We start from the raw sequence: 12,221 nt of genomic DNA, 5'->3' as shown, positions 1-12,221 counted from the left end.
AAGCACTTCTCATACACCTTCTGTGTGTGAATTAACTTGAAATAAATTGTAAACAAACTAAAAATTGCTAACTGAAAATTATTTCCGAAAAAAAAACTCCTAGGAGAAAAAAACATTAAAACCGGAATTAAGTTCTGATATTCTGTCATTTGAAGCCCCTAAATTCCCCGGGGGCACCCAGAACATGCCCGGAAGTGGCCAATGTGGTCCAAGGCACTCAATTTTGTTATTGATCTTGTTATCGAATTTGGAAGTAATGTCGCATGATAGGTTTTATTCCTGTCAAATTTAGGTCCATGTTCCATATACCCTGAAACTTGTTCCGGTCATATCTCCGGAACCAGTTGACCGATTCCAAAAATATTCGATAGCTTTCAATGGGACCACAATACCTATAGTTTGACGTTAAAAAAATTTCCAAATCGGGTCAGTGATTTCCGAGAAAATGAGCCATGATGAATGGCTAATGCGTGGAAAGTGAACTTTTTTAAAAACGAAGTTAAACTCAAATTTCTTGATTTTTTTAAATAGCAAATTCATAAAAACTGTATAAAAAGGGTTTTTTTTTCTTGATACCAATAAGCTCTAAACAAAGTTTACAAATATGGGCTAAACTAGCATTTGCAAAAATAGGTCCAACCATCATCATTTTTTAGGTCCAACCAAGATCAGTATAGGTCCAACGAACATCATAATTCTTTGCTGAAAAAAACGTTTTATAAAATCATTTGTTCATAATATTTAACTTTTTATGTTATTATTAGAAACAAGAAAGCATTTTTCATAATTATATGTTGAATTCATAAAAAAAATACGACATGAATGTTGACGTCGTGTGAAACCGGCCTAAATAGGTCCAACCATCATCAGTTACCCTACACTGAAATCTTTTTTTATACAGTTTTTTTACGCGGTTTTTTATTCGGTTTTTTTTACACGGTTAGTGCCGCTGAGTCGCGCTTTACACGGTACATTTTTTATTCAATCACATTATCCGTTTAAAAAAAAGGTAATCGAATGACATACTTTTCAAAAAATCACATTTTTTGGTGAAAATACAGAAATTTTTTAAACATGTCTATCACACTAATCCAGGCATCCGTCGTTCGGTATATTTTGAACTACAGAACTTTTCAGTAAAAGTTTTAAAATCAGTGAAAAATCCAATTTTTAGAAAATTTATTCCGAGCTTGTACAGAATTTGTTTAGTTTGCCCCATTTATTGATGAAAAACAAAATTTATACATTTTCTTGATTTCTCACGTGCAACGGTCATTTGAAAATTTTACCGACTTGTTCTGCTGTTCAAAAACCCGGTTAAATCCTACCAACTTCGGTGATCTGAATAAAGTGTGTATGGACTATAGCATGCTATAATTGCGAATGGGATTAAAATCAGAATTTTTAAAAATATTTAAGCATTTGTAAAATTAAAATCTTGGTAGGTTTTTTTTCACGGTTTTTTTTTACACGGTACATATCCCTCATGTAAAAAAAAGACCTGAGTGTAGTTGCAAGAAGCTTAAATCCGGGAGTTAGAAGGTGACAGATATATCGCAACTCCAAAATCCCATTTCAAGAACGCGAGCATTCTGAAGCTATTTTCGTATACGATAAGCTCCGCTCAAATACATTTCAATGTAGGAGTAATTAATAATTTACTGGAACATTCAATCAAGCTGTATTGCTTGATTGACGCGTATTAAATGAGTTAGAAATATTTGTACGCATCACTAGTACTCGGAAATTAAGTATGAAAACATTATAAAGGACAAAATGGAACGAACTCTCCAAATATGGCCAAGTGAACCTAACAAGCTGGTCTGATGTGTTAGAGGAGAAGTCGCAATTGTAGAAAATCCTAAAAAAAATTGACATGAAAAAAGTGGAGCTTGACATCATGGAGGTATACTTCACAAACACTACACGAACACCCTACTACGATTATTTTCTCACCTGTATACACCTCATTGGGTTTCATCCACTCAGGACGATCTTCAAACAAAGAAAATGGCTTAGTCTTCTATAAGATTCCTTATATTATTTCGCTGTTATCTAGTTTAAGTTGCCAAAACGAGGGCTCTGATAAACTGTTATTGTTTGACTTTGTCGCCAAGGAAAAACAGAATACTACATAATTTCTCAATAGTGATGGAGGAATACGGCATGCACTAAATCAAGGACACGTAATATACTACAATATATAAAATTACAGGTCCCAGTGGATTTATGTCCCGAAAAAAAGAAACTCTTATATGAGCCAAAACTCACAATTTGACACAAATCTTATGAAGAATTCAGAACAAGATGATTGCTAATCATATTAATGTCCTGCTTGAACTCACTTCGCTGCATAAAATCTTTTTCGGAATTATTATATCATTAGATGGTAAGGTAATATTTTGAAGTAAGTAATAATCTAATCCGGTAATCTGAAGTTTTTTTTATCAATCTGAACTCTGTTTATAAAAGAAAATAAAAGCGGAGTAAAGCGAAATGGAACGATTAGAATGCGAAATGCAGAACCAATACAAAACTGCAAATCAGACTACCAGAGCCACGCCTTTATGATGCTCATTGGATTTCTAGAAGTTTAAATTAAAAATGAGCCCCGTTTATATGACTGAAATGTTGGCCATATTAACAAAGGTCCACGGTAGTAAGTTATAAGAAGAGGTTGTATATGTTTAACACATAAAACCTGAACACATAAATCTGAAATTTTATGATTCAGGTTGACTGGTTTTAGGGGCTGTTCATAAACTCCGTAGACCGTTTGAGAGGTTTGATGTTCAGCCTCTTATGTATCAAACTTATTTTTCAACTTCTTCTTGTAAATTTCAAGGACAAAATATTATTATAGAATCTTCCATTTCCACATTCCGAAAAACATTTTTTTATAGCTAGGTGAGTCGATGTAACCTGGCGCAGGACCACAACCAAACAGATTTTAGCTGTCGTCAGGGAAGTGAGCAGAACCTGACCAAAAATTCCCATACGATTTATAAAATTATATTAGTAACCATACATGGGAGCCCAACTAGCAAATTTTGCTGCAGATTAGCTTATACAGCCAAAAAATTGGCTTATGTAGCTAATTTTTGTCTACACCTAAAATTGTTTGTTGGCAGGTGATGATGATGATGATGATGATGATGATGATGATAATGATGATAATGATGATGATTATAATGATGATGATGATGATGATGCCACCGCTTACCCTTACAACGGTTTTAGCTGGACAATTTATCTTTATGATAATTAAGGATGACATCGTAACCAGATTAGTAATCATAAAATAACTGGTTACAGTGACAGATATAAATTCTTACTATAGTTTACAGTTGCTTCACAGTGATATAAATGTGAAAAAGCTTAGGCGTTCACTTTTTTGTTCACCTTTTTGTTCACCTCAAATAATGAGAAGTATTTAGGTTTAGGTGGGAGGGTGTGGCAATTATCCACGGCCCATACAAATTTAAAAAATTTGCAGGGGATGGGAGGCAATAATCCCAAAAAACTGTCCTCGTAGTTAATGAACAGCCCCTGGGGCGCGCGAAGCTCAAACCTCAATCATCATCACCATCGTAACGGACAAAATAGTTTTTGCAGTGCTACAACAATTATTAAAAGGTCGCTAGGGCAGCTATCAAGATACATAATTTGCCAGTTAAAAAAAATGCTAGTTATTATAATAAAACAGCAAAAAATGTTATCTTCCATTTAATTCCATTTAATACATTTTGGTAGCTATCACAGATACGTATTACGACTACAATGTGCAGTCTTCATCTGATAACTAGATAACTGCACAAAAGACAGATTTAACGCTTGAAATGCAGTGTCTCTAAAATTCTGTAAGATTCTATAAAAGCTATGATCATTTGGTGATGCGGTGTGGCTTCTTTTCAATGTTCACAGTGCTATTTTTCCACATCGGCTGGCAGCAAGCACTGCCAAACAGTATTATGCGTAAAGCTCAATCGCGACTCTTTGATTGTTTGTTTACGTTCATAAATTTGTGATCGAAGCAAAATGAACAAATTTTTGACGAAAAAAGTTTAAACGTTATGTTGATATATTTGGAAAAATGTGGGTATGATTAGCTTGAACATTTTTAATATTGATCGACTGTTATACTTATATTCGTTTTGTCGCACCAGTCAGAGTAAAAAATTACACATTTAATTTCTGCAGCACCTAGGTTAAAAATGAAATGTAATTAATTTTGAATTTGGAACAAATAAAGAGTCAGATCTCAACAGAGCTCGTTAAATTCTGTTTTTTACTTGTTTGAATCTTGCTTGACTTTCATAAAGAGTTAATTGTAAACCGTATGCTAAGACTGAACTACTAAATTTGAGCTCGGATCATAAAACTTCTTTTGTTTTTAAAATGTATAGCGAATCATTTAGCATAAGTTTCTTTTCTGGGCATAGTTAATTTATCCAAATTTGAGTTGATGAAATTGAAGTCAAATTGTCATATATGTTACTCGAATATTGATTAATGTCTTGTGCTTCCACCTGCTAGCTAATGCTTGATGACAGTTTTGGCAATGCTGGCTTATTAGTTCAAACGATAGTTTTCTAACCTGCACACGTTTCGACTGTTTTGGCAGCTTTCTTCTAGGGAAATTAATTCTACCGGTTTCGTCAATTCAATGATTCCCTACTTTGTGTGGATAATCCACGAAAAACGTTTTAGTCAGCTGATGCTTGGGGAGACATACTGCGAGGGAAGGAAAATGACATCTGGCGAGTTGGCTGTCAATTCATCTCGATGAATGATTTCATTGATTAACAGCCTCTGGTTGAGCATTCCAATTTCATGGCTTTTCATGCTGTGATTTTTTTTTTTTTTTTGCAGTGAGATTGCAGTCAGCAGTTTTATGTCATTGAAGGCTCGAGTTGTCTTTGAGCATCTCCCGTAGCTTGAGGGCCGATTTACAGGATGCAGTTAGGCATATTGGGAATCATATTTAGCAAGTGATACGGCTTCGTGTTCTTGACCACAAAATGAATCGTTCATTTTCTGTCCCAGAACAAAAGAACTGTTAATAAGCCATCCTGAAAGAACACATCTGATGAAAGTCTTACACAGTCAACTCTCCATACCTCGATGTTCTATATCTCGATATGTGACCACTTTTTTCTATAAGGGCAAGTGGGACCTAGAAATTTGATAGATCAACTATATGATATTGTGTCTACAATAATCATTATTTTTAAATTTCAAATTCACAGCAATTATAAACTTACATCACTGCACAAGAATTTATCAAGGGAAGCCTGAAAAATTTTCCTGGGGAGGCCATGAAATTCTTTTGCGAAAATCGACATAAAAACAAATTTCGTTGTAGATTTTTTTATGGACAGACCATCTGTTTTCCTACAACATTTTCTGAGACGTGATGTCGATTACAAGAGACATTGTCGTGTTTTTAAAGTCTTTCGGCTCTGTAAAGTTTTATTAAGACAGTTGAGCCTTACCAAATAAACGAATTGAAAAAAAAATCGGATGAGCCATTGCACACTGGGCAAAAATTGTCAAAACCACGACTAAATTGAATATCTGGGATGCACAGTGGGAAAAAATTGACAAAACCGCGACTAAATTGAATATCTCGACTGCCAAACGGTTTCAGTCAACATATTATACATATTCTCAAAGGGCATTTCCTGAGGGCGTATATGGTGTCTTTACACCATATATACTTAGTACTATCAATTTTTAGTAATATACGTTAAGTAAAGTGTAAAATTATGCCAATAGTTAGTGGCATTTCCTACTTAACTGGGAACTCGGTTGATCCTGGCTCTCTATCTCGGTACACAAAAATCTCCAGTCAATGAGACTACCACCAATCGATTTAGCAGAATTTTTCCTTTGAGAATATGTATAACATGTTGACTGAAACCGTTTGGCAGCCGAGATATTCAATTTAGTCGCGGTTTTGTCAATTTTTTTCCAGTGTGCATTGGGGTGACCTTTTATTCGTAGAAATCAGTGATGACCATTGATTGTTTTCAAAAGATCATGATTTTGAACATTGATGCTGATTTGAATCACTGCTACATCCTAAATATAATATTTCTTAGTTGATTGATCCAAGCCAAGCATTCTAAGAAGCATGTCATTATCGTATTAATAATGATTATTACTAATGACTTAATAATATTAAGGGGATGAAACTATTCCTGTTCGTGCATCAATAATCATAGTTAAACATCTGCAATTGATGAATTAATCATTCAATGTATAATAAATATATTTAGATATATGAACACGGAACACAGACAGATTTGGAGTGAATTCACATTGTTGTCTCTTTCGAGCAGTACAGATATTGATAATATAGCAATAAAAGATAGATTTTGTTATGAGTTAATGCACATGTGTGGTACACACTTTTGGACACGATAAATTCTGGTAGCCTTGTACCTTAAACTAATTGTTTGATTATACCTTGTTTTCTTCCACATACTCAATGATAATTTCAGATAACTATCTAATTTATTCGCTGATCATCTTCCATTTTGGCATCCATACGCAATAACAGACATTGAAACGGTGACTCAAAAATCAACTTCTATTTCTTCTATGTGATAAGTGGCAAGCAGTCAAATACACTCAAAGAAAACACAAATGTTATTCTTTAGCGGAAAACCTGTGAGTTTATTCTGGCAACAAATTCTGCCACAATCAAATTAATTGACGTTCGAGGTACAGCTTAACATTTTCTTTCATTATTCTTTCGGCACTGGCTTTGATCAGAAGAAAAAGCTAAGCTTGCCATCTTGCATCGGCACTCAAAGTTAATATGATTGTGGAATAAGTGTACGTATTTACAAACTAAATGCAGTGAAAGTGATAAATCAATTACCTTAGTATAACCAAATAATTATTACTCGTTATAGAGCGATCCGCCTTACTACGAAGTGATAGCAATAAAATGAAGAATCACGGATATCGAATTATCGTAACGGTATTGCTCAATCTAGTGATCAGTTAACGAATTTAGTGAATAATGAAACATAATCAGGAAAAAATATATTTATTAACTTTATACGGACCAATGTTACACATGCTATCACTCAACGAGTGGAAACGAAAGGAAAGCATCTACTAAGTCGACCGATCAACTGTCCAATTTCAAACAATGTTGGATATATTTCGCGGTCTGAAAAGCTTAGTCAAAATTAGTCATGTAAATACCGATTCACCGGTGTTTCGTCTGCACTACTCTATAACGGTGATGATTTTGATGTCGTTCTCATTGATTGTAACTACGAAGCAATATGTCGGCAACCCCATCGACTGCGTGCACACGAAAGACATACCGGAAGAAGTCCTTAACACGTATTGCTGGATACATTCAACGTATGCATTAAAAAGTCTATTCCTGAAAAAAGTCGGTAGTGAGGTACCCTATCCAGGTGTCGGAAATTCAGATGGGAAGTCCATAGATAAGAAGATATACAAATACTATCAATGGGTGTGTTTCTGTTTATTCTTCCAGGTGAGTGAACCAAATAATATCATGGTAATATTGAAAGGCAAGCAGAAAATAAAATATGACAGGCCAATACGAAGATCCGAAGCCTTTTACGCAAATATGTTGATGTTCTGTTGGGTATTGTTGATGTTATTTAAGAACAAATTGAGCAGAGCCATTATGGCTGATTTGACACACACCTTGATATTACATATGAAATTGGTAGTCCATGTCTAGTGCACTGCAGAAAGCTTGGAATAGCAGTTTCATTATGGTAGCCTTTTATTTTATATTTTGTTGATAGTTGTGCTCTTAAAGTTTCGCAGTGATATTGAGGTTCATCAGAAATAAGGTTTCTATAGAGAGTTACCTTGATATTAAGTGGCGTTTATTCACAACACAAGAGCAAGCTAATATTGTTATCAATGCCCGCTCTCTAACTTGACATTTTCTCAAACTCGACGGTAATCCAGGCTTCTTCATAAATAATTAATTTCAATTTACCTCTTTTAAACACAAAAATCATTTTAATATTTTTCTAAATTGCATTTCACTGAGAGTGATCAAGCTATTTGTGTGAGTGGATTTTAAATGGCAATTCAAATATTTAACAAATAATTCACTATTGTTACTCAATAGACGTAAGATAATTATTTACAAATAATTATCAAATAATTGCGAATTTTGAATGAAAATCAGATCGGAGTTTGTTTTTCTTGGCTTTGGTTTTTTATATGAATTGATTTATTTGTACAGGCTCAATCGAATAAACTTTACAGTGCCAAGTTATCATTTTCGTTATACATACATAATCCTAATCTTAAATCTAGAGTTACAGGGATTGAACCGAATACTCGCAGTCGTCTCGAGGTTAGAGGACATTTACAATTTTATGAATGGGGTGAGGGAGGAGAAGATTTCACCATTTCTAAAACATGAACTTATTTTTATTCAACTTATTATCAGCTGTATAATTTTACAATTATTACAAAACAACACAAAATACAAACTAAACACAAGTTAATTAAACTTACAATCTAAGGTTAATATTCTTCAGGAAAACAAATAATATCCCAAAATATCCCGAACTGGAACATTAGGTTGTCTACCTCGAGCCCGAAGGGAATCGTACAGCTCAGATCTGACTCCACGATGCTCAGCACAAGACCAAATGATGTGATCTGCGTCTTGGTAACCTTGTCCACATTCACAGAGATTGCTGTCCCCCAGCCCAACATGAAACAAGGGAGAGTTTAACGAATAGTGATTGGACATGAGGCGAGACATCACACGAACGAAGTCTCGATCCACATCCAACCCTTTGAACCAAGGACTCTTCGACACCTTAGGGATGATCGAATATAGCCGTCGTCCCAAACTCCCTTCACTCCATTTATTCTGCCAGCTGGCGAGCGACTGTTGACGATAACATAAGTAAAATTCATTAAAGGCGATTTGTCGATCGTAAATATCGCCTTGCATAGCACCCACCTTAGCAAGTGAGTCCGCCATATTGGCTTTGGTTATCATACACAAATTGGCGTAGACGGCGACTCTGTAGCTCTTTACTTCTATGAGAAAATCCATAAGCAAACTTCAGACTGTGCGTGAAACATGGCGGACTTTGTACTATCCTTTCACTCCACCGAAAATTCTCATAAGAAACTGTCTATATTTGCTGGAAGAGAAAATTTTTCGTCAACGCCAATATGTGTCTGCTCTTAACTTAGTATGCTATGATGCCCTTCCACACTTATTAATTGAATCCTTTCTATGCCAACCAATGCATGGATTTGTATATTGTTTGGTAAGCATTATACTGTATGCCTGTCGAGAAACCAAAAGTTCATCCCGAAAGCATTTTATAACCAGAGCGGTAATCAAACCCGCCACCTCTGCCTTGGTAGTATCATGCCTTAACTGACTAAGCAATCTGAGGACTCCAAGTTTAAGTTTTTTATATGCCTATGTAATACCTATCATGAAATTAACTTCAAACTTTATCACAGCATTAAATAATAGAAAATCAATTTCAAATACATTGCACAGTGGTCCACAAATGGAAATTGGGTGGAATAAATTCAAAAAAAAATCTTTAATCAGTTAAGGCACGTTACTAGCAAGTCAGCGGTGACCAATTTGATTCCCGGTCTGGTTATGACAACCTTTCGGGATGGGCTTTTGATTTATCGATATCGCTGGGCATAGAGTAACATTGTGCTTGTCACACAATATACAAATTCATGCATTGGTTTGCATATAATGCTTTCAATTAATAACTGTGGAGGAACACAAAGCTGATGAATCATGTGCTCGAATCGAAAAAGTTTATTCCACAATGTGACCCCAGTTTTATACATCGATACACCTGTGCTGTTCGATATTATAATCGCATTTTAAATCTAACCTCCGTAGTGTTATTCGGATAACTTTTTTACAAGCTCTTGATAGATCGATTTCTAAAATATTTATTTATAGATTACTAAACTCAATTTTGTTCGGTTAAACTTTGGAGTTGATTGGCTGAGTCTGCTTAAAATTTGAGCCATTTCAGTAAAACACCTCTTTTTTAGTACCCCTTGATGAAATTTTAATTTTTTAATAAGTACAGCAACAAATTCAGTTTTAGACCTTAATTTACAATTGAAGATTACATTAGAACCTTGATCCAACTTGCAATGTTACTTGAACATTATTGTCAAAATGATGGCCATTATGAAAATAGTTACAGCACTACATTTTCAGTTAATAGTGTCTTTGGGAAAGTTTTTCCGTTTTTTTTCAGTCATTTTTTATGTGAAATGATGGATTTACGATTAATGAGTCCAAAATATCGACTTTCTAGCTATTTTATATAGGCCTGTACGAAGTCGAAAAAAATGTAGAACAATTTATGTAAGGCATCTCTGCTGAAGAAATTATGTTTTAAAAAGCTTTATAACAATCTATTTGTATCAACGAATTTTCTGTTTATGTTTCATAAATCAGTACCTTCCCGTTTTTGGCAACACATGATTTTTGGCTTCTTTGCTTTCTGAAAAATCCATCCAACGCTTAATTCCAATGCTGATATCACTAGACCATTCATATTGGGGATCCTCCCTATATGGTATTCCATGTAACAAACACATACTTTACAATAATGTATTGTTACTGAACAGATTGAACAGTTTTTTAAAAGTTCAACTTTGAGGCTCTCTGGAAAAATAATTAATTAACATAAACCCGATGTCTTTGCATCAAAAGTTTCACGAAAGCGTCTTCTATCATGTAAACATATTGAATTACAATTAAGAACGAAGAAACATAAATTTTTATATAGATACAAGAATGGTCTGTTTTATTTCATATTACCCTATACAGTCGGGTAAGTTGAGACAATCATTTAAGAGCAGTTTTACGAAGAAAGTTTTTTTTTCTCCTTAAACTTGTATATTAATGTATTAAATAATCTTTCGTGGACTTAGTAAACCCCTGATGGAAATAAAAATAACCCCCAAAGAACGCAGTGGGTAGTTTAAGATATCCAGAAAAATAATCATGAAGCGACAATTAAATAATCGTACATTATATTGTTGACAATTAACCCTTTTATAAATTATTTGGTAAATGATCATAGTATTATCTCAAAAGGTATACTCCATACTGTCTACAAGTATTTTTGTATTATCAGAACAGCTTATAGTCAGTCAAATGAAAACTTTAAGCAATTTCGTAGCTATTTTTTTACAAACAAATAAAACGTTTGACGTACAGCATAAAGTAAAGCTTCCATTCATATTTTAAGCAGTAGATCATCTATGCAATGTATCAAATATAACAATTTTTCATAATAATTCCTGTATATTCACCAACTCCTAATACAAGGTTGGATGTTATGCTGGTGAGTAAAATGAACATGTAATGGGTCTAAAATTAACAAACAGTGGGAAACAATTTAAACAGACACTGGGGGTAAAATGAACAAATGAACTAGTTCATTTTACCCACATCGTAAACTGTTTATTTAACCCCCAAAATATCAATTATTTTCAATGGTAAAGATAAACATACTATTATTGAAAATATTTGCAATCTTCGATAAATCCTCAGCATTGACGTATTAACGAAACTAATGGATATAATTTATTGAATATTGATATTTCAGCTCGAAAAAAGCTTTTGCATCGCAAGCGGAAATTAATATCATAATCAGAATCGAGCGGAGCATTTGTTTTTATTTGCATTTCTTCACTTTAGAATTGGTAGATCTTGGATCGATCTTTGGAAGATCGATCTTTGAAAGATCGATTTTTGGAGTATCGATCTTTAGAAGATCGATCTTTTTCATCGCGATTTCCAATTTTTAGGGTCGATTCTTTGTCCACGAAAAGATCGAAAAAATCGAGTTTTTCTTTCGATCTTTTCGATCTTCAAAAAAAAGGTGTTAAAATGTTTAAATGTATTTACATAGAAAAAACAATTTATTATCACCTCACCTCCAATATTTACGAATACAGCAACATTTGAAAGGTTTGCGATAAAGAGCCTGAATTTATAAAGAGACGACATGTCAAAAATGGAACAATCGAATATCTGTCAAAGTCATAGGAAAAGATATTCAAATCGCGCAGAAGGCCTGTCAAATGGATAAGGTGTCGCCTCTTTACCCAATTCAGTCTCTTGAGTTTGCTCTACCTCCCTCCTGTGCCCATTGCTCCTTGCCAACACATTTTGTCTA

The 12,221-nt window shown here is 34.1% G+C and overlaps 1 protein-coding gene across 7 annotated transcripts in view; it reads left to right on the top strand.

Annotated features, from left to right (window-relative positions):
* LOC135710670 (innexin shaking-B-like) overlaps window positions 1-12,221 on the top strand; it is a 135,943-nt gene that overhangs the window by 113,945 nt on the left and 9,777 nt on the right. For 3 of the 7 annotated variants that reach the window (XM_065233314.1, XM_065233313.1, XM_065233318.1), the window contains exon 2: window positions 6,924-7,525. The exons of the other annotated variants lie outside the window; for them this stretch is intronic. In XM_065233314.1, the coding sequence (XP_065089386.1) occupies window positions 7,166-7,525 (360 nt within the window). In that variant the 5' untranslated portion in view covers window positions 6,924-7,165. The remainder of the gene's footprint in view (window positions 1-6,923; window positions 7,526-12,221) is intronic. 7 annotated transcript variants of the gene reach the window in all.

This window comes from Ochlerotatus camptorhynchus, unplaced genomic scaffold (genome assembly GCF_037179485.1).
Source record: "Ochlerotatus camptorhynchus isolate MF236.1 unplaced genomic scaffold, CSIRO-AGI_Acam_v1.1 ptg000400l, whole genome shotgun sequence".
NCBI classification, from domain to species: Eukaryota; Metazoa; Arthropoda; class Insecta; order Diptera; family Culicidae; genus Ochlerotatus; species Ochlerotatus camptorhynchus.
Note: the sequence above shows the minus strand (reverse complement) of the source record. Positions and strands in the feature narration are given on the sequence as shown.